This window comes from Culex quinquefasciatus, chromosome 3 (genome assembly GCF_015732765.1).
Source record: "Culex quinquefasciatus strain JHB chromosome 3, VPISU_Cqui_1.0_pri_paternal, whole genome shotgun sequence".
In the NCBI taxonomy this organism is placed as follows: Eukaryota; Metazoa; Arthropoda; class Insecta; order Diptera; family Culicidae; genus Culex; species Culex quinquefasciatus.
In genome coordinates this window covers 175,356,360-175,379,498 of record NC_051863.1, presented here as the reverse complement: position 1 = coordinate 175,379,498, position 23,139 = coordinate 175,356,360, and the positions used below count along the sequence as shown (strand labels likewise).

Here is a 23,139-nt window from a genome sequence, read left to right as displayed (position 1 = left end):
TAAAAAATCACCATTTTTTTGTCGTGTATCATTTTTTTCTTTGTAGTCCTTATCCATACCTACAACTTTGCCGAAGACACCAAATCGTTCAAAAAAATCCTTCAAAAGATACCGATTTTTGAATTTTCACATATCATTTTTGTATGGACAGCTGCCAAATTTGTTTGGAATATTATATGGACAAACTAATGATACAAAATGGCTTCTTTGGGCATACCGAAGGCACCAAAAAAGTTTCAGTCGGATTAAAAAATACAAAAAAAACGAATGACCGAAATCTGAGAGAACTGCTCAATTACAATTCTACTTGGAAATAAGGATCAAATAAATCAAAGTTATTATTTTTCACCTATGCATGTGTTCAAGTGTTGAACGTTTACAGCTAAAATATAGTATTTCACACTCAATTACATCTCAATAATCACGATAATCCTGCTGGCACAGCGCGTACAGCTTGGTATCACACGGGGCATCGTTCACCGTCCACTGGAAGCCCTGCCTGGGCCAGTAGTACAGATTCATGCAGTGTTCCGGTCCTCCGGTGGGCTCTCCGGGCCGCCACTTGACCCAACCGACCCGCGATCCCGTCGGTTGCCACACGTACGTTCCGATCCGGCCCAGATCCGTCGCACCAAGCCACAGACCAAAGAATCCGGACGCTTGCTTGCCGGTCAGTTGGGCCTCTCGTACGGCTTCATCGTGTTTGGCCGGAGTATCCAGGATGGCCGGGCGCATCCCCAGACGGTTGCAGTACTCAACAGCCTCGAACCAGTTGAACTTGGGTGGGGTTTTTAATGGTTTTTGGTAGGATTTATTGGTGAATTTTGTTACTTACCGTGGTAGAAGATATGTGATAGCGTGAGTTACAGCTGAGACCCTGCTCAGCAGCAAGAAGAAGAAGTAAAACGAGCTTCGCTATGGTCCTAAAAGAACGAGCCATGATTGCAACCTCGCTGATTCTGACTAACTGATCAACTTGCAGAAAGATATTTATATTTTATCACGTTGTTTTTTATGTCTTAGTAAAGTGCAGGAACTTGTTATCAAATATTTGCAAATATCTACTTGTTATCTCTCATCCAACTAGCGACATTTTATATTTTGATTGTGATAAGACCTTCATTCATAAATACAATTTATGACTTAGTTTGCGAATTACAAGCTAGGAACTACTGAAGCTGATTCACTCTATAAATAACTTAACATTACCAGTTCTTGACATTCACTACACTTTATAATCGTGCTGGCAGAGCGCGTAAAATCGCAGTTCACAGTTGGCATCGTTCGTCATCCAGTAAAACTCTTCCTCGTGCCAATTGTACAGGTTCATGCAGCGTTCGTTTGCACCTCCGGACGGTTCCCCAAACTTCCACTTGGTCCAGGTAACCTTCGTCCCCGTTGGAAGCCACACGAACGATCCCTTCTTGCCGAGATCGCTACCACCAATCCAGAGGCCGTTGTGGAATCCCGAAAAGTCTCGCACGGTGGCCTGGGCCTCGCGGACGGCTTCGGTGTGCTTTTCGAGCGTGTTCAGAACGGACAGCCTCATGCCAAGCCGGCTACAGTACTCTATGGATTCGAACCAGTTCAGCTTGAAAAATTTCGAGCAAGTTAGCTTTGTTCTGTTCTTAATCGCGTCGAGACTTACCCTCATTAGAGATATATGATAACGACTGTTACAGCTGGAGCTTTGTTGAAGAACGAGAAGTAAAAGTGCCACCTTCAGGACAGGATGAGATGCTCTGGACATGACCACGTTTGTTTACGTTATGCTTCCTGAATAGTCATTGTGCAGCGTTTTATACGATGACGATGTAGAGAATAATTGCTTGCTCATCAGCTGTCAGCATAAGGTGACTTGATAGCGAAAGTTTACAACAAAGATTGATGGTTACACAGTCCTAAAGAAATACATTCGTTCAAAAATAACATACGATCTACTTTGTAACACAAAAAAAAACCATCATTTATGTGGAAATTATACAATGCCTTTTCCATAAAGCCTATATAGGTCATATGAGGGTTTTCAGAATCATGATAAAACCTGTAAGATTAAACATATTACTAGGGTAGGATACAACAAAAATGACTTTTTGGCGGGCATTCAGAAGTTTATTCCGGTGAGTGTACTAAGCCCAAATCCCAAAATTTGATCTTGATTGGACGTTACAGGAGCTGGTGCTTTGCATTTGAATTTCAAATGGGATTTTAGCCGCAAAAAAATAGTTTAGTAACAATTTTTTGGGCAATTGTTTACATTAACGGGTTACATAAATGTAGAAAAACACAAAATTTCATATTACATTAAATTGAGTAAATCCACCAAAAACATGATTTTCAATCACTCCTGAAAGTTTCATGGAGCTATTCCTTGATATAACGGAGTAAAAAACGATTTAAGCTCATCATTTTGCCATGCATAAAGCGAACTATCAAACTTTGTGGGCGTTTTCCTTTGAACTCCAAGCCGATTTACGATTTATGAAAAACAGAAAAATATTTTTATCTTTTTTTAAAAGAAACTTTTTGAAAATCGGCCTTCGTCATGCACACGGGACCGAGGTTTTAAAAATATTTAAATGTGTGCTCAAACCAACCTCTGACAATTATAAAATTAAATTTAATGTAATATGTACCAAAACTTGTGCAAAAATCTGGCTACACGCCAGTGATGTTTAAAATAAACATTTTAGTGGTCAATGTGTCTTAAAAATTTTAATTATAAAAATCACTTTTTGGTTTCAAATCTCATTCAGCAAAGCGATAGCTGCGTTTTCAACTCAGTGCGGATCAAACTTCAGAATGCCCGCTAAAATGAATTTTTGTTACATTCCTTTTGTACCACAACAAAATATATGAAGCATTTTTTTTTACTTAGCCAAACTTAGATTTTTTAAACCAAACTCGTTGCCAAATGCCAAAATGTTTATTTCCAGAGATTTTTAAAGGTCCTATAAACATATAAATACAATAGCTTATAGGACAAGCAAACTCTTGTGCTTTTAAAACTAGATTTTGTCGATTTTTTGATCGAAGCTCGTCTAGAATTGGGATTGGGTCATAGAAGGATAATTTGACTTTTAATGATTCCCAAGTTTTGAATATGAATTAATTCTTGTTTAAAAAAAACCAATTAATTGTCATAGTTTTGAATTAACGACCTCTTTTTGGTGCTCCAATATGCAGTTAGATTCTATTTTCAATTTATTTAAAAAAACCCGATTTAATCCCACCAGGGGTGAGATAGAGCCTTTCTTACTTAAGAATATAACTTCTTTCAATTCACAACATCGACTTGATACAAAAAATCTTATGATGAAAGCAAGGTATTATTAATGATATGTTTTCTAAAAGAAATTGAAAACGCAATTTTCACCAATAGAATATAGCTTCGAATGCGCAAGTGACGACACACACCGCGGTTTTGGTGTTCTAGTTTTGGTACGAGCCCAAAAAGCGAACAAAGCAGGCGCAAAGCAAAACCGAGTTAACCGCACAGTGGGAAGCTTGCCATTCAGCATCTACAAAAGTGAGAGAGTCAGAGATAGATATTTTTACAACCGCACCACTACACACTCAATCGCAATACCTTAGGTAGATAGCCATTGGCGTCGCGAGCATTGAAAACTTTGAAAACGATAAGCATAGAAGCTTCGAAAGCTCTTATTGGAATCCAATGAACTCTGTAAAATAAAACGACACGACAAATGAAGCCTACTTGAAGGCGATTTAAGAAGCACACGGGAAACAAATTGTTTGTACCCGGATGAATGTCCTATGTCAAAAAAGTGTTTGCATAAACATTAGACAGTAATGCAAAAACGGACAGAGCAAACGAAACCAAAAAGCTACGATATCTTACATGTTGAAGGGAACATCGGTAGACAAGCTACTACAAACGAGTATAAGTCGAACCAACACATATGTGCGCCAGCATTCTAGCGCCAGTATTTGAAGCTCAACTTGATAACTTGTCGACTTGGCGACGAAGCGGCGAAAATCGATGCAGTGTGATTTTTTTGACGATTTTTAGGATTAAAATTCATGCTGAATCGACATATTTACGAAGATGGAAATGACGTCCAGCCATAAAGTAAAACCTATACCTTTCTTTAGTAAGAAAGGCAAAAAGTAAATCGTTCTAAAAGTTGCTCGGGATTGCCGATCGATGTCAAATTTGTTTCAGTTGCTCACTCATGGTCTGTACTATGAATGTAGGAAGAAATTTCAGATAAAATTAGAAACGAAAAATGTTGGCGAAGGTCACCAGGTGGGCTTTTACCTTTTTTTAGGGATTTTTTTTCTTATGGTAGGTTAATCAAACGGCTCTAACTCCAGAACCATATTATGAATCTGGATGAAAATTTGGGAGGTTGTAGAGCTCGAAAAATGCAATTTTTGAGATAAATAAAAGATATGAAAATGAAAATTTTTGACCATATTTTCATTTGAAAACTGTGTATTTTGTTGAAAAGTCTGTCCACATCCGAAAACAGATGGATATTTCGAAATTTGAGCGGCAACTCGCCCAGGTTCAGCACACTAGCTTTCACCTGCATTCAGAAGAATCAAAATCGGATTCAGGGGAGCTGAGAACGGCGCGACACAAAATTTGGCAAAATTTTACCACATACGAACATCACTCGATCTCCACGTAATTTATTTTCTCAAAATTCGAGGGTTGAAGATAGACCAGTTCTGTCAAGATGAATCGATAGAGCGTCGAAAATCAATGCAGTGTGATTTTTTGGCGATTTTTCCGATTAATATTCATGCTGTATCGTCTTATTTACGACGATGAAAATGACGTCCAGCCATAAAGTAAAACCTAGGTATATCCTTCTTTAGTAAGAAAGGCAAAACATATTTTAAAAACAGCTGAACATTTGAAAATTCTGTCAACTCATATAACATGTTCTCACCACATTCACATCCATTTATTGCGTAGTATTGTAAACATTGTTGACAGCACCACTTTCGATTACTTCAAGAGTTCATTCGTGTCATATGCTTCTTGAAAACTCAATTAATTTTGCAAAATATTTTATTTTGCAAAGAAATACTAAAATAAACATTATATGTTTATGCCAGGGCGCATCCCAAAAAACGAAATTTGACGGGATGATTGCTATAATAACTTGAAACCCTATCTCAAAATTATAATATTTCAAAATCCAGACGATAACTATCAGATGAAATCTCGTCGGACTGTGTTTTAGATTAACTCACTTACTCAAGCATACACACTTAGATTTTTTTTCAAAAAAAAAAGTTTATCGAATTGTCAACTGCTAAACAGTTCGGTAAATTTTAAATTACCGAATTCGGTAATGATTTTTTTTTATTCATTGTCCTCTATGGGAGCGTTCTTTTAAACCCCCCTCCCCCTCTCTCGTAACAAAATTTCCATACAAATTTTAAAAATTTTGTATGGAGCGTAACGCGGCCTCCAACTCCCCTCCTCCCCCTACTGCGTTACGTAATATTTATAAATTAATATAATTTGGTTAAAAATCGAGCGAACGACTACCAATTGAATTACGAGTAAGGTATAAGAAACCATGCCAATTCATATTCATTTAAACTATGCCGTATTATTTCTTAGTCCTGCATTTGGTATGAATCGGGACAGCTTATAAGCCATTATATGACATTATTTTTAAATATTTGTTTCATTGGCAACATTAGTACATTGATTTCCAAATTTTAAGGTTTCAGGTTTTTAAGGGGAGAAATTAGGTCTACTGTAGGGTAGGGTAGTCATCAATGAGACACTTTTGGTTTTAAACTTTCAACGATTTTTGTATTTTTTTCATCAACATGTTTCAATGAGCTTTTTTGCATTTTCTTTCATTTAATGTGTTCTAACATTGCCCAAAATATGCGACCGATCTGACGTCTACAGCCACAGTTATTCAACTGTCTCATGGTAGACGCACTTGGCAGGAACAATGGGACAGCTGGGAAACAATGAGACACTCTACGAAAATCATCATTTTTCTAGTAAAACATCATGTTTTTATATTGCTCCACTGCAGGTGACTTGCCTTGAACATTTTAAAGCAATTTTGCTAACATGAAACTTTAATTAACAAAAGTTATACTAAAAAGCATTAAAATTTTGTAAAATCCATATATTTATACCAAATAACTTTGTTTTTCTGGTTAAATGAAGTAAAAAATCTATAAATATGCCAAAAATCACTTTTAATTCATGTTTTGAAAGATTTACATAGATTTTGAAAAGTTTATTGAAGAAAAATTAAAGTGTCTCATTGTTACACATGGGCTGAAATGAGTGGGGAACAATGAGACAGCCCTGGATTCTGGGTATATTCTAAATTTTGGCCAAACCTAATGAAAGGACATTGTAGCCCAACTCAATCCCTAAGGAATGTCGATAGAAATTTGAAGAAATATTAGTTTTGGTGTAAATGGCAGCCTACGAGCGAAAAAGTATTTTTTGTCTTTAATTTACTTTTACACCTCAGAATCAAACATTTATGAATAACTTTCCAAGGGAGCGTCCATAACCAAAGCCACTATTATGGCAGACGTGTGTCCAGTAGACACACCTTTCCCCCAAATATGAGCCTGATTGGTTGAAACTACGACTTGTGAGAGATTGGTTGAAACTACGAATATTAAGACTGTTGTTCTGATTCGACCCAGTTGACCGGTTTTTTTTTCTAAGGTGGCATGGCGATGGGTGTTAAATCTGAACTTGGCTCTAAAATGCTGCGTCATGTGTGGATGGCACCACAGTAGCAGCACCGCTAGCATGATTCACGGATGAACGCACGTTCATTACTACACGCAAGAGTACAAACAAAAAAAACAAGATTCTAGTTACACGAGCTTATCACATGCTGGTCATCCGAATAAGGTGCATATTTGTCTTCGGGGCAAATACGCGTTCGAAAACAAAACTTGATATGAACTTGTATTGAGACCTCTGGTGGTCAACGACCTTTTCTCTCATTATATCAAAAGCGTTGCATAAACGAGCTGAAATTTGATCAATGAATATAGTTCAAGCTGAACCGTTATGAAAAGACAACGTCTTCTGCCAAAAGTTGGACAAATCAGACGTAACAATATCAAAAAAAAAATCCTGCAGATATTTGTCAAAAAGCAGTGTGTCCCACTCATTCCTATTGATAACATTAACTAACTTTAGCAGCGGATACTATTATATCGATAGGTCACACCAAGCCTGTCATTCTCTATGGTTCAATCGGACCGCGTACTGAACTAAGAATCCAGACGTCGCTGGTTCGAATCCCACCCTCTCCCCGCGCCATATCTTCACACTTAGGACACCCGGGAGGCGAAGTTCTGAAACTCATGAGTCATGACTACAAGACCTCCAATCTTCGAGTTCATTTCAACTGATTCACCAATAAGATCATCTCAACTGAGTGGCGTTATCGAAGTTCAACCTTTACCTAAATGAATCAGAGAGTAAAATGCTCACAACCGTTACATGATTTTTTCTGAAAATCTAAAAGATACAATTTTACTACTAGTTTGAAAGCTCTTTTTTTAGCCTTCCTCACTGAGGTAAGGCTATAATCCTGCTCTAAAAATGAACTTCGTATACAAACGTCGTAGACCACCTTCATGTATATATATCGACTCAGAATCGAAAACTGAACAAATGTCTGTGTGTATGTGTGTGTGTATGTATGTATGTGACCAACAAACTAGCTCATGTTTCTCGGCACTGGCTGAGCCGATTTGACCCGAACTTGTTGCATTCGACTTGGTTTAGGGTCCCATGGATCGAGTTTTATACAGATTGAAGTTTCGATAAGTAGTTCAAAAGTTATGTATAAAAATGTGTTTTCACATATATTTAGATTTCACTTAACTGTATGTAAACTATGTCCGGGTCCACTATCCGACCCATCGTTGGTTAGGTTATCAAAAGACCTTGAAAACGAGTCCAAAACATTGAAGATCTGGCAACCCTGTCTCGAGATATGGCCACATAAGTGATATTGATATACTTTTTTGAAGCCGGATCTCACTTAAATGTACCGTAAACCGGGGTGACTTTGATAGGATTTCAATTTGTTTTTAGAATATTTCCCAACAAGTAAGGTTTTTCTCAAGATTATTATTTTTAAAACATGTACTGGGGTAGGCCACACAAAGTCCATGCACTATTTCCGAAAAAAAGTTGTTTCAATAATGTTTAGAAAAATAGTTACGTTAAAAATTCTTAGTTTTAATTCCGGGGTGACTTTGATAGTCATAGTTTTTCTTGTTAAAATCATATTTAAGATGTTCAAACTTTATTTGTTCGCTAAATGTACCATCACTAAAGTAGCTGATATAGTTTTTAAGAAAAACAATCAATGTTAATATTTAGTTAACTAAGTGTATAAGCTTTTTAGCAAAATACATATAAATTTTAGGTAAAATTAAAAAAAAAAGTCGGAATTTTTTCCTGAAATTTGTTAAAACTAGTTTTGTTTATAAAATTATCGATTTATATTGCATTTTATACTGAATTCAAGGCAAGAATCACAAGTTTTCACATTTTACGTGAAATTTGTTCAACAGAAATGGCCTATAAATTTGGAGATGTTTTTTAATTGTGTTTCAAAAACACATATTATTTATTATTTACAAACTTTTTTAACCTTCTCCTAGTGGAAAATTGTCCAAAGAATCCGAAAATGCATTCTGTTTTCCGATTAAAAAATATGTTCATTAAGAAAATCATGACACTTTGAGAAGTTTAAAATAATGACTTTCATCAACATTTTCTTAACTATAGTTAACTAACTTTTCAAGCTTGTCAAAATTTTATGAAAAGTTCTTCTTGGGGTACTTTGAACACTTCTCTACCACGGTCAGTATGTTTCTAAACCATTCCTTACGTAATTTAATTGTACTCTTCATTTTGCGGAAAAATCGCAAACCTATCAAAGTCACCCCGGCTATCAAAGTCACCCCGTTTTACGGTATGTTAACTATGTCCGGGTCCATCATCCGACCCAACGTTGGTTAGGTTATCAAAAGACCTTTCCAACGAGTCCAAAACATTGAAGATCTGGCAACCCTGTCTCGAGATATGACCACTTAAGTGATATCGATGTACTTTTTGGAAGCCGGATTTAAAAAATAGATGAAACTTGTGTTCAGCCATTGTTGTGAGGAAGGCTCCAACTACATAGATGGATTAAGTTAGTTTTTCGTTTGAATGCTGCTTCCCAATGAGGCTCATAAAGCAAAATTTGAATAATTAATGTCATTAGAAAATTAAATTATTATCAAACGACGTGGACAATTTCAGGTTTCATTTTGTATGGACAAGCGGGGCTTAATATGAACTCAATACCTGAGCATTGTAAGGAAATGTAATAACGACGTCATTTGATTTTATTATGAGCAAAAGTATGGTTCGATAAAAATACACGGCAATTATTTCTATAAATATCCGAGAACCTCAACTGCGAGGAATCCAACGATCACGTAAACAACTATGAAACGGTGTTTTTGTGGGCATGACCTTCCTCAATTCGCAACCTCCTTCTGGCACAAAGCATACAGCGTGGTATCACAGGGCGCGTCATTCGCCTCCCAGTCAAATTGCCGTTCTGGCCAGTAGTACAGGGTCATGCAGTGTTCCGGTGGCCCGGATGGCTCCCCCGGGCTCCACTTGGCCCAGGTGACTGGTGCTCCCGTCGCTTGCCACACGTACGAACCAGTTTTGGCCAAATCGGAAGCGCCGACCCAAAGGCCGAAAAATCCCGCCGATTGCCGTCCGGTGACTTGGGCTTCGCGCACCGCCTGGTCGTGTTTGGCCTGGCTGTCGAGGACGGCGGGACGCATCCCACGGCGGTTGCAGTACTCGATCGACTCGAACCAGGTGAGCTGAAAATGGGGGTGAGTTAATTTGAGATGATTTTACTCAAAAAAGATAAAGGGTTACCTCATTCGAAGAAATGTGATACTGAATAGTGCAGTCGACGCATGTTTGACCAGTCGGTTTCTTGGTTGATCGCTCCTGGCACAGTGCGTGCAGTGTCGTGTCACAGGGCGCATCATTGACGGTCCACTCGAAGCCCCGGTCCGGCCAGTAGTACAAGTTCATACAATGTTCCGGATCGCCCGTTGGCTCACCGGGACTCCACTTGGCCCACAGGACCGGTGCACCGGTTGGTTGCCACACGTACGATTGATGCTTGGCCAGATCGGAGGCGCCCAGCCAGAGGCCAAAAAAGCCCGACGATTGCCGTCCGGTGGCCTGGGCTTCGCGCACCGCCAGCTCGTGCTTGGCCTGACTGTCCAGGATGGCCGGCTGCATGCCACGCCGGTTGCAGTACTCGACCGCTTCGAACCAGTTGAGCTGAAAATTTGGAGTCATTTAGAATATTACAATGATACGATATTTTTGTGAAATATCCCATTTAAAGAAAAAATCTTTTTTTCAAATATTAAATGAATTTGACTAAGCCATACTAACCTCAGTTGAAGATATGTGGTACCGTTCATCTATGAAAGGAAAGAAAAAAATATTTAAAAATCATCTGCAAAAAAAATATTACCAGTTAAAAAAGAGAAAATTCCAAGAATCACGGATATCTGTCCCACCCTGCCTAATCCTTGTACGGTCCAGAGCGCCCAACCCAACTCTAACTAACTCTAAGGGCATCCCGGCATGTTGGCGCAAAAAAAATACAAGAAACTGGGGACGTGCCGAAGGATACGCACCGCGTGTCAAAAACATATGCAAATTCGTACAAATTGTACTCGCAGACAAAAGGTCAAGTCTCGGTGAGACAACATAATCTTTGTCTGTGTGTAATTCAATTTGGCCCGGGAAGGGCGTCGTTTTCTACTTCTTGTTTTTTGTTACCTTCATTCTTCTTCGAGAGATGGTGCTTCCTTTCATGACCCTGCTCGCAATCATCCTTTATTCATGATAAAATTTCAAACAGCACAAAAATGCCATCAACAAGTTCGCACAGCTATACAGAAGTTCCACATGAAAGCAGTTTGATTTTTTTGATAAAATGAAACGGTTTTTGTTTTTTTAATAAATTATTATTTACATAAAAAACTTCGAAAAAACTTTTTTTTTCTTCTCCTTAAAAATAAATTTCATTCAAATTTGGGATCCTTGAAGTGACAGTTTTAGCATGGAATTTCCTTAGGCAGCAACATAACCCACATTTTTCCGTAGCGTTTTCCTTGTTTCCAAAAATGGGCACATTTTGCTCCGGACAGCAAACGGGGAGATCCCGTCGGTTTTTGGAGTACGATTGCTCGGTCCTTTTATTTTATTTTTTCGCTTTTTTTTTCGCCTGTTGAGAGAACTAAAAATGGCCAGCATTTCGGGGGCTGAAGCCCGCGAGGGCCGACCGACCGAAGGCCAACAAACCCGAAACAAATAATCTCAACAAAAAAAATGGTCCCGGTATGTGGCATTTTGGGTCGGCGACGACAATCTGGGGGGAGAGCAAAAAAAAGCATCCAGGAAGAGGATCCAACGCATGTGCTGGTTGGCCCGAAAACCGACCCATATGGGCGTTCGATATGGTTCCACTTTCGTTATTATCGTGTGACGGAATAATTGAAATGAATCGGGTTTAACGTTGTGTCCGCACTGGCCAGTAACGGCAGGACACAAGTTCAGAGTTGATCGAGAGTGGCTGGTGAAATTGAAAAATGGGCTAATAAATGTTGGATTGAAATTGATTTTGCAACTTTATTTTCAAACTTTTTGCTGGTCAATAAATTTTGACAATAACAAAAACGAGTTGTAAGGCTGACCGTTCTGTGCATTATCCTACAGTTTGATTGAATTTGGTTGCCGGAGTCACGAGTTACAATCAAAATTGAAAACAATAGACAAGAGTGACAAAAAGGTCTCTGACACCGATTCCCTTTGGCAAGTTGTTGCACTTGCAAGGTGTGTCAAGATGGCACGATCTAATCGGAACTACATTTTATATGAAAAGTGACAACATTGCACGGAGGTTTTCAGGGGTTTGTTGAATATCCTAGAAATGTGAATAAATTATGTAACATGCGTGCCCTCCTGCTGACTTTAATATTTTATTGAACTCGTGACCCCAGAATTCCAATCCAGCAACATTTAGAATCAATAAGTTTGGAAAAGCATCTATGATATTCCTAAAACTTTATAGAGCGATTCCAGCCCAAAACACTTTTTTCTCGACCCTCTCCGATTTCAATGAAACTTTGTAGGCATGTTATCCTACGCTAATATATGCCATTTTTGTGTATATGGAGCCAGTTCCACTCGATAAAGACATTTAAGAAGGGCATAAGTGTTTTAAATATTTTTGTATTTCGTAATTTAAATATTTCTATGTCTCGAAGACGTTGCATAGTATCAAAAAGTGGTCAAAGACAAACTTGTAGGAAATTTGACGGGCTTTCTGAAAGCAATACACTGAAAGAAAAAAACACGCCATTTTGATGAGATTTTTGGATTTTTAAGTCTAAGTCAAATTTGAAGTTGAACCCACGATTTTTTTTTTTTGTTGAAGCTTTTTTGTGAAAATTGCCTAAGATGATACAAAAAGACTCACAAAAAATGCAGGATGGAGCAACTCACCTAAAAAATAGAAAAATCATTTACTGAAACTGTTTTTTTTTTTTTTTTTTTTGTTGAAAAGTGCTCTAAACGTCAAAATTTTCAAAAACCGAGTATGGGAAAATCGATTCTCCAGACAATTTTACTTAAATGTCTCCATATTGACCACTGTCATAAGTCCAATCCTTGTGAAGTTACAGCGGTTTTAAAAATAAAAATGTTCAAAAAATTGTTTTTTGATGGTTTTTGACAATTTCTATATGACAAACTTCATTATTCAGTCTCGTAAATATTTTAACCGGAAAGCTCGTCCAATTTCCCATAAGATTGTCTTTGACCACTTTTTGAAATAATTCGTTTGTTTTATGATTTAAGCTAATTTACTATCCAGGTTACTACCATCCACTGAACTACACAGAAAAAAATATGCTGTTTTCAGTTAAGAGTAATGAAATTAGCTTATATCTGTGAGCCTTAACTTTTAATTGAAATGTGGTTAAAGACAATCTTATTGAAATTGAACGAACTTTACGGTAAAAATATTTACGAGACTGAAAAATCAAGTTTGTAACATAGAAATTGTCAAAAACCATCAAAAAGAAAATTTTTTTCAACATTTTTATTTTTAAAACCGCTGTAACTTCACAAGGATTGGACTTATGACAGTGGTCAATATTGAGAATTTTATATAAAATTGTCTGGAGAATCGATTCCCATACTCGGCTTTTGAATTTTTTACGTTTAGAACACTTTACAGCACTTTTGTATTTTTTTAGGTGAGTTTCCCATCCTGCATTTTTTGTGAGTCTTTTTGTATCATCTTAGGCCATTTTCACAAAAATGTTGAACGAAAAAAAATCGTGAGCTCACCTTTAAATGTTACTTTTAAACTTAAAATTCCAAAAATCTCATCGAAGTGGCGTGTTTTTTTCTTTCAGTGTATTTTTTTCGGAAAGCCCGTCAAATTTCCTACAAGTTTGTTTTTGACCTTTTTTGATACGATGCAACAGCTTCGAGATACAGAAATACAGAAAATATTTAAAACACTTACGCCTTTCTCAAACGTTATTATCAAGTGAAACTGGCTCCATGTACACAAAAATGGCTTGCATAAGCGGAGGATAACATGTCTACAAAGTTTCATTGAAATCGGAGAGGGTTCGGTACAACCGATTCCCTATTTGGCATGGAATTGCTCTTTATACAGCCATTCCACGTCAAACAGGAAGTCTCCAAATCAAAAGTGCTCCGATTTGGCTCAAATTTAGAGTGGGGGTTCTTTGGCTCAAAGAATTAGACCCGTATTTTTTTGTTTCGCAATTAGGGTGGTCCTATCCGGAATAGGGTGGTCCAAAAAATTGCGTTTTTCGTCAATTTTCGCAAAAACCACATTTTTCAAAAAATTATATCTCCGGAACGGCTGAACCAATTTTGAAGCACCACAATTCAAAAGAAAGGTTATTAGTTGGGCTTTTGAAGAAAAATATGTTGAAGAAAAAAACTAGTTGAATATTTGAAAAGGTCCTATGAAAATTTCATAAGCCATGTCTGAAAATATTTTTCCCTGATTCCTTGTAATATTTTACATAACATATCAAAAAATTGCGAATATCCATTAAGGTGAAGCCGTTGATCACTTTCAAAGAAAATTGATCATCACTATAAAATATTCTGTATTAAATCCAATTACAAATTGCATTCTGACAATATTAGACAAAAACGCACATTGATGTGCAAGCTGCTTGGAGTAGCTTTATTCAAAACACACCACACAGTTCAACTCACCACTACTCGCCTCCGGCAACGACCCAACGACGCTTCGAATCCACGGCACAAACACGACCACGTTCGTGAAGGCCGCGTAGCTGTCAACCCGACACAGATTACTGTCGGCATCTCGCGGTGTCGTAAACGAAATGATTCCAACCACGAACCAAGCCGATCCTCTCTTCACGTGCAGCCCTCCGCCGCTGTCCCCATTGCAGACGGCCGTACTCCCGTTGGTATAGCCGGCACAGAACAGGGTACTGTCCAGGCATGGTGTCGATCCAAATCCCAAAATAAAATTCCCTGACTTTTCCCTGACCCCTCCTGACCACCAATTTTTTTTATTTTCTATTTTTTACTAACATATTCTTTGGAGCGTTTTTATGGTTTCATGCATTTTCCTTTTTGAATATTGCAAATTTAAGATATTGAAAAAAATTAATGACTTTTTTATTTTATTTTTTTAACGATGGATTTTGCAAACAGCAGGCCAAGGGTGCATGATACTGATGATACTCGTCGGTTGACACATCCAGGCGAGGAACATCCTGGAAGGAGCCCAACTACATCCGTAGTGCTGGACAAAACAGCATGGCTCTGGTTCCTTGCAAGTGTCCTATTTTCTTACCTCCACGTTGGCTTGGTTTAGTCATCATGATGACAAGGTGTAACCTAGCTGGTGGCCTGTGGAAACGACTCGTAAACCTTTGACCAGCGAGGGTCAGAGTAGAGACGGCTAGAAGAAAGGGGCGCGTCAATGTGGGAAAGTGAAGTAATTTGTGATTGTAGACGGTATTGTTTGGATTCGCAGTATGTTGAGTCAACTGCTGTGGATGTACCTGAGCATCGCAGAACGGGGTTTCTCTTCTTTCCATTTAAACTAACAGCTATCTTCTGTTTATTTTGTTTCACTGATTTTCTTGAACGGCTTCTGTTTACTATCCTCTATTTGATTTCGATTTTACTTATTTGATTCTCTTATTTCTCAACACTTTTCCACTCTATTTTACCATTTGATGCTGCTGTAACAAACTGTCTGCTTTCCCTTAATTTGGCAGCGATGTCAATTTTGTTTATCATGTGCATTTTCTTTATTTATCTATTTGAATAATTTCTAATTTCTACTATCTCTCTTTTACTATTGATTCTTTACATAGTATATTTCCTTCACTGTCCATTGTTTTGAAACTTCACCTTTTTCTTAAGCAAGTGAGGTTCGAGCCCTTACTCAATTTATGGAATGATTAAAGGATTAACACAAATATTACTATTGTATTTTTGATAAACTTTTCTAAAATGCTTAGGACCAAAATATTGTAACAAAACACCGCGACAAAAGAAATAGCAACAGATAAACACGACTCAACACTAGGAAAGATTTCAGGAGAAAACAATACACAGTAAAATAACAATAAGTTTTTGAATTCAAACTAAAAATAAACCAGTTTTTGCTTTAATGAAAGTTGATAGGCACACAATGAATGGTTAGGCGCTTATACTTACATCAAACCCTACGTAATGTACCACCCCCGGCCGAGTTAAAATGCGTAACCGGAAAAGAAGGTGTGCATGCCTGGCACGAACACTCAAAGCGTGTTCTAGCGTGCTGCTCGTACTGACTCAGAGCAAGGGTGAGATGTAGGTGTAAGGGCAGTGCGTGTTCGTCGAGAACCTAGTGCATAAGATCGGTCAAGGCCCGTTCTTACACTGAAAATTGCGAATTGCGAAAATTGCGATGGATTTTGGAAACACTTAGAAACTTTTTTTTTATTTGTCAATCATTTTTTTTCTAATCGAACATCCAAAATGAGCAGCCATAACCTTTTTTTAATTGGTGATGCCATTTTAAACATTGCCCTTTACTAAAAAAACAGAGTTTTTTTTAAATGGGTCCTATAAACATATTAAACACAATAGTTTACAGGAAAATTTAAAGTTAAATGTTAAAAAAAACAATTGAAAATTTGAATTAAAGTAAGAAGTCATGTTTAATTTTAAAATTGATGCCTTTTGCGGAATTTTCAAACGAATTAGGCCGATGCCATTTTTGATTGTGTTTTTATTTTTAAAAAAAACTAAAGGTTTGGGAGACAAAAACTTGAAAAAAATATGTAATTTTCTAGAACCTTAAGAAAGATTAAAACAAAACTGAAAAACTAAGAAAAATATAAAATTATATGAAAAATTTTCAAGTACATGTTTAAGGTTTTAAAAAAGATCTAGGTCTATTTCAACAATGATTGTATTTAAAGTAAACGATTTTCTGGAGACTTCAAATTTTATCAGGTTTTCTGCAATCTAAGATGGTAACAAAAATGGCAGCATTCAAGAAGCTAGGAATTTAAGAATTTAAGAGTTTAAGAATTTAAGAATTTAAGAATTTAAGAATTTAAGAATTTAAGAATTTAAGAATTTAAGAATTTAAGAATTTAAGAATTTAAGAATTTAAGAATTTAAGAATTTAAGAATTTAAGAATTTAAGAATTTAAGAATTTAAGAATTTAAGAATTTAAGAATTTAAGAATTTAAGAATTTAAGAATTTAAGAATTTAAGAATTTAAGAATTTAAGAATTTAAGAATTTAAGAATTTAAGAATTTAAGAATTTAAGAATTTAAGAATTTAAGAATTTAAGAATTTAAGAATTTAAGAATTTAAGAATTTAAGAATTTAAGAATTTAAGAATTTAAGAATTTAAGAATTTAAGAATTTAAGAATTTAAGAATTTAAGAATTTAAGAATTTAAGAATTTAAGAATTTAAGAATTTAAGAATTTAAGAATTTAAGAATTTAAGAATTTAAGAATTTAAGAATTTAAGAATTTAAGAATTTAAGAATTTAAGAATTTAAGAATTTAAGAATTTAAGAATTTAAGAATTTAAGAATTTAAGAATTTAAGAATTTAAGAATTTAAGAAAATTTAAGAATTTAAGAATTTAAGAATTTAAGAATTTAAGAATTTAAGAATTTAAGAATTTAAGAATTTAAGAATTTAAGAATTTAAGAATTTAAGAATTTAAGAATTTAAGAATTTAAGAATTTAAGAATTTAAGAATTTAAGAATTTAAGAATTTAAGAATTTAAGAATTTAAGAATTTAAGAATTTAAGAATTTAAGAATTTAAGAATTTAAGAATTTAAGAATTTAAGAATTTAAGAATTTAAGAATTTTAAGAATTTAAGAATTTAAGAATTTAAGAATTTAAGAATTTAAGAATTTAAGAATTTAAGAATTTAAGAATTTAAGAATTTAAGAATTTAAGAATTTAAGAATTTAAGAATTTAAGAATTTAAGAATTTAAGAATTTAAGAATTTAAGAATTTAAGAATTTAAGAATTTAAGAATTTAAGAATTTAAGAATTTAAGAATTTAAGAATTTAAGAATTTAAGAATTTAAGAATTTAAGAATTTAAGAATTTAAGAATTTAAGAATTTAAGAATTTAAGAATTTAAGAATTTAAGAATTTAAGAATTTAAGAATTTAAGAATTTAAGAATTTAAGAATTTAAGAATTTAAGAATTTAAGAATTTAAGAATTTAAGAATTTAAGAATTTAAGAATTTAAGAATTTAAGAATTTAAGAATTTAAGAATTTAAGAATTTAAGAATTTAAGAATTTAAGAATTTAAGAATTTAAGAATTTAAGAATTTAAGAATTTAAGAATTTAAGAATTTAAGAATTTAAGAATTTAAGAATTTAAGAATTTAAGAATTTAAGAATTTAAGAATTTAAGAATTTAAGAATTTAAGAATTTAAGAATTTAAGAATTTAAGAATTTAAGAATTTAAGAATTTAAGAATTTAAGAATTTAAGAATTTAAGAATTTAAGAATTTAAGAATTTAAGAATTTAAGAATTTAAGAATTTAAGAATTTAAGAATTTAAGAATTTAAGAATTTAAGAATTTAAGAATTTAAGAATTTAAGAATTTAAGAATTTAAGAATTTAAGAATTTAAGAATTTAAGAATTTAAGAATTTAAGAATTTAAGAATTTAAGAATTTAAGAATTTAAGAATTTAAGAATTTAAGAATTTAAGAATTTAAGAATTTAAGAATTTAAGAATTTAAGAATTTAAGAATTTAAGAATTTAAGAATTTAAGAATTTAAGAATTTAAGAATTTAAGAATTTAAGAATTTAAGAATTTAAGAATTTAAGAATTTAAGAATTTAAGAATTTAAGAATTTAAGAATTTAAGAATTTAAGAATTTAAGAATTTAAGAATTTAAGAATTTAAGAATTTAAGAATTTAAGAATTTAAGAATTTAAGAATTTAAGAATTTAAGAATTTAAGAATTTAAGAATTTAAGAATTTAAGAATTTAAGAATTTAAGAATTTAAGAATTTAAGAATTTAAGAATTTAAGAATTTAAGAATTTAAGAATTTAAGAATTTAAGAATTTAAGAATTTAAGAATTTAAGAATTTAAGAATTTAAGAATTTAAGAATTTAAGAATTCAAGAATTTAAGAATTTAAGAATTTAAGAATTTAAGAATTTAAGAATTTAAGAATTTAAGAGTTTAAGAATTTAAGAATTTAAGAATTTAAGAATTTAAGAATTTAAGAATTTAAGAATTTAAGAATTTAAGAATTTAAGAATTTAAGAATTTAAGAATTTAAGAATTTAAGAATTTAAGAATTTAAGAATTTAAGAATTTAAGAATTTAAGAATTTAAGAATTTAAGAATTTAAGAATTTAAGAATTTAAGAATTTAAGAATTTAAGAATTTAAGAATTTAAGAATTTAAGAATTTAAGAATTTAAAATTTTTTTTTGTTCTCTTGATTGTTTTAATTTTATTTTTTATTTTTGAATATTGATATATTTGATTTTTGTTTTCAGATTTTTTAATTTTTGATTTCAAAATTTCGGATCTTTTAATTTTTTTTAATATGAATTTATTTTATTTTGGGTTTTTTTAATATTATTTTTCTTAATTTTATTTCCTAATTTCTGAATAATCAAATTTAGAATGCTGGAGCTGTAATTTTTGAATGTTTTGATTTTTTTTATTTTGCTTCAAGAATGTTCAAATTTGAAAAAAAATCTACTGGTTGAATCCCATCTAAAATTCAAAGGCGGAGAAGCTTCTGTTACGTCCAATCAAGCTCATATTTGGGATAGAAGCACAGTACACCCACTGGAACATGCCCAATAATAATTTTTGTTACATCCAAATGTCTGTATCTTCAGGAAAAATTTTAAATATGATTAAGATTCACAAGATTGAATGTATCCAGTATAAAAGAACAATAAATAAGGATAAAAAACATTACTCAAAACTTTAAAGAAATTAAATATTCAGAGTCAGTATGTTTAAAAATGAGTTGAGTGTAGTCCGTAACAACCCTGTTTTTCCATAAATTTTTGTTTTATTTCTTTTTAATCCTTGAATTGAATTCTTTAACTTTTAATTCCATTTCACCATCCATTTTAGCATACATTTTAGATTATACAAAATTCGACTACTTTGGATCATTTTTAAATCATAGTTCAGTTTAATTTTGAGAAAAATAAAAATTTAGATTACGAATACTACAGTGAAATTTTGGAATTGTTCTAACCTTACATTTTTTTTAGAATTTTAGAATAAGAATTAAAAAAAATAAGAAATCAACAATTCCAAAATATCAGAACCTTGAAATTGGAATCTTTATGCTTTAGAATTTTAGATTGTTTTTAATTTTCAAATGTTCGAATTTTTTAACTTTTCATTTTTTAAATCATTCAATTTTTCTGACAAAATGTATGATTTTCTCTATGGTCCCTATATGCTAGCAAACAACCAACTTTAGAACAAATCTCTGAGGATGGTGGGGCAACTGCCTCATATTGTCCCACCCTCTGTGCGCTAGTAATTTGTTGGTTATTTGTAATTTTCAGTTGAACGGAAATCCAAATCAAATCCAAATTATTTGATTTTAAACCTAAACATATTGCAAACAAGCTACGCGCTTTTCATCGTAACCCTTTTCTTAAGCATTTTTTATATGGAGTTCTGCGTTCCTTCCATATTGACCAATATAAAAAAAAATTATCAATGTTGCAAAGTTTGCCATGGAAGACATTCAAATACATCATCAAGGGCAAATTTAAAAAAAGAAATGAAATTTTGTAGAAATATTTTTAAGATCATCGAAATTCCCTGACCCAGGTCAAAATTCCCTGACTTTCCCTGACTTTTCCAGGTCAAATAAAATTCCCTGACAATTCCAGGTTTTCCCTGACTTTTCCAGAAATCGACACCATGCCAGGGCTAGCCCGAAGGTGTCCCGGTTGCTCTCGATGCACTGGCTGGTGTCCACCACGGGCATCCGAGTGGCCTTCAACACCGGCGACAATTCGTCACTCTCCGTGAAGCCCCACACAATGGCCGTTCCCAGCAGTCCAGTTATGGCCGGTTCTTGGTTGACACAAGCCGGTTGAACGAACTCATCAAACTGAGCTTCGGTACTCAGCTCCAGTAACGCAATGTCGTTCTTCTTCCCGTTAACTTCCGGAACTCGGTGAATCGTCAGCACTTCGTGCTGCTGCGTATTCCGTAGATTTGGAGCGTTCAGATTGTTCAGCCCGAGCCGTACGAAGACCCGCTTCGGCGACAACACGAACCCGTTGTCGTCCTTGACGCAATGGTCGGCCGTCATGACGAACCGGGCGTTCAGCAGCGTTCCACCACACGCGTAGCTATCCGAGCGGCCCTTCCGGTGGTAGATGGCCCCGTGCCAGGGGAAACTCCCCGGTACGGTGTCCCATCCCCGTACGATCACTTCGTTGATGGTCACCTTCCGGGCGCCGCACTGCTGCGAGTCGATGACCTTGAACAGCTGCGCGACGACGACGACGATCGTCAACAGCAGCGCAACGGTGAAGTTCATGGCGCAGAACACGTTTAGCTCGAACGAGACGTTACATTGAACTGTTGCAAGAATAAGCAGCGCTCAGATTCAGAACGCGGTCGAGATTTGTTTTCAATCAAAATAGAACACAAAGTTAAGACCGTCTCGACGAGATAACCTCCACAACTGAGCTGGTTTTTGGGTTGTGGTGTTTTTGCTCGATAAGACAGTTGACTCATGTGAGGTAATCTGCGTTTGAAGCCGAAACCGGTTTGACTCTTCTGCATGAATGGTGGCATACCATGGTAACTGTTTAGTAAAGTAAATGTAGCATTGCTTGATCAAGACAATGTTTTTTTTTTGTTGAACCTTAAATATATGAAAAAACTTGCTATAAGGAATTTGAACTGCTATGAGAGTTTACTGAAATGAGCAATTCTCTACGAAATTGGTCTTTTTTTCTTTATTTTAAAATTTGATTATTTTTAATTTCCAAAATGGGCAAAAAATCTTTGACCGAGTTATGAATTTTGAATCAATATTAATTTATTCAAAAAATCGAAATACTGGTCTCAACAATTTTTTAACTTGTATTATTTTTTAACTTGTAAAATTTCACAAAAGTACTTTTTGATTGCAAATTCAACTTTACATCGAAAAATGAAGTTAAAAAAATGTTGCGACCAATATTTCGATTTTTTGAATAAATTAGTATTGATTCGAAATTCATAACTCGGTCGAAGATTTTTTGCCCATTCTGAAAATTTCTGAAAAGTTGGCATTTGATGTCCCCTAAAACATATCAGAAAATGAAAAAAATAGTGTGTTTATGCAAATCAAATTTTAGTGACAAAAAGTGAAATTTAAAATCACCAATTTTTTTGACCGTGTATCACATCTTTTCAGTGTAGTTCTTATTCATACCTACAACTTTGCCCAAGACACTAAATCGATCAAAAAATTCCCTCAAAAGATACAGATTTTTGAATTTTCATGCATCATTTTTGTATGGACAGCTGTCAAATTTGTATGAAAAATTATATGGACAAACTAATGATGCAAAATGGCTTCTTTGGGCATACCGAAGGCACCAAAAAAGTTTCAGCCGGATTAAAAAATACAAAAATAAAATCGGATGATCGAAATCTCAGAAAATTGCTCAAATATCATAAATATTACATAACAAATAATGCTAAAAACTAAATTACGTTTCGTATAGAAGTCTTGTTACGTGGGTGAAAACTACAGAAAAGCTGGCTGTAGAAGATTAATATTTTTACCTGTGTAAGCTGAGTGAGAACAAGCCATGCTAATGAATGGAACCAGTTCAACCGGACTGCCGCTAATTGGCCGTGATAATTGGGAATCCCATACTATGACAAAGTCAGTTGTAGATATGAGAAAATGCAATTTTGATTCCAATTTTGATCTCAACCAACTCACACGAAATTGGAAAAAGTTGCTCCGCTTCGATTTGCCTGAAACTTTGTCCTAAGAGGTTACTATTGTCCCTGATCACGAATCCATTTTTCGATATCTCGTGACGAGGAGTTCATTTTTGAGGGGTTTTTTTAGAACATGCAAAAAAGACATGGTTTTCAATAATTTGCAACCTGAAAGGTGTTGATTTGGAAATTTGATGTCAAAAAACCCGATTAGATGGCGTACTCAGAATTCCCAAAAAACGTATTTTTCAACCAAAAATACGAACAAAGTTTTGAAAATTCGACCATTTTTCATTACTTAACTGTAAACCATTTTGGAACTTGTCATATTATGGGAAATTCAATGTACTTTTCGAATCTGGATTATCACAGAAGGGTCATTTTAGATTTAGAACATATTTTTTTCAAAATTTCGTATTTTTGTTAGCTATGCAGGGTATTTTTTTTAATTACAACAATGTTCTACAAAATTCCAAAATTGTGTTCTCGTGATTTTACGAATTTTTTGCCT

General features: G+C 34.3%; 3 protein-coding genes across 3 annotated transcripts; all 3 read right to left on the bottom strand.

Moving 5' to 3' along the window:
- Positions 1-314: 314 nt before the first annotated feature.
- On the bottom strand, positions 315-977 carry LOC6040653 (C-type lectin 37Da). The gene is made up of 2 exons (XM_001849964.2): positions 836-977; positions 315-777 (listed from the first exon to the last, which is right to left on the bottom strand). Exons 1-2 carry the CDS (start codon positions 938-940, stop codon positions 415-417), a joined length of 468 nt encoding a protein of 155 aa, XP_001850016.2. The 5' UTR covers positions 941-977; the 3' UTR covers positions 315-414.
- An 88-nt stretch (positions 978-1,065) lies between these two features.
- LOC119768833 (C-type lectin 37Db-like) lies at positions 1,066-1,755 on the bottom strand. The gene is made up of 2 exons (XM_038260223.1): positions 1,649-1,755; positions 1,066-1,591 (listed from the first exon to the last, which is right to left on the bottom strand). The coding sequence occupies exons 1-2, from the start codon at positions 1,748-1,750 to the stop codon at positions 1,226-1,228; spliced, it is 468 nt and encodes a 155-aa protein (XP_038116151.1). The 5' UTR covers positions 1,751-1,755; the 3' UTR covers positions 1,066-1,225.
- Positions 1,756-9,359: 7,604 nt separating this feature from the next.
- LOC6040652 lies at positions 9,360-21,222 on the bottom strand. Its single transcript, XM_038261360.1, has 5 exons — positions 20,594-21,222; positions 14,366-14,640; positions 10,481-10,509; positions 9,947-10,363; positions 9,360-9,888 (listed from the first exon to the last, which is right to left on the bottom strand). The coding sequence occupies exons 1-5, from the start codon at positions 21,220-21,222 to the stop codon at positions 9,529-9,531; spliced, it is 1,710 nt and encodes a 569-aa protein (XP_038117288.1). The 3' UTR covers positions 9,360-9,528.
- Positions 21,223-23,139: the final 1,917 nt, after the last annotated feature.

Coding starts and splice junctions, on each gene's coding strand:
- LOC119768833 (XM_038260223.1), bottom strand. CDS start 1,750: ATGTCCAGAGCATCTCATCCTGTCCTGAAGGTGGCACTTTTACTTCTC. Junction 1,592..1,648: donor ATCATATATCTCTAATGAGG/GTAAGTCTCGAC, acceptor AAATTTTTCAAG/CTGAACTGGTTCGAATCCAT.
- LOC6040652 (XM_038261360.1), bottom strand. CDS start 21,222: ATGAACTTCACCGTTGCGCTGCTGTTGACGATCGTCGTCGTCGTCGCG. Junction 10,510..14,365: donor GTTGCCGGAGGCGAGTAGTG/GTGAGTTGAACT, acceptor TTCCTTTCATAG/ATGAACGGTACCACATATCT. Junction 10,364..10,480: donor ACCACATATCTTCAACTGAG/GTTAGTATGGCT, acceptor CCAAATTTTCAG/CTCAACTGGTTCGAAGCGGT.
- LOC6040653 (XM_001849964.2), bottom strand. CDS start 940: ATGGCTCGTTCTTTTAGGACCATAGCGAAGCTCGTTTTACTTCTTCTT. Junction 778..835: donor ATCACATATCTTCTACCACG/GTAAGTAACAAA, acceptor ACCCCACCCAAG/TTCAACTGGTTCGAGGCTGT.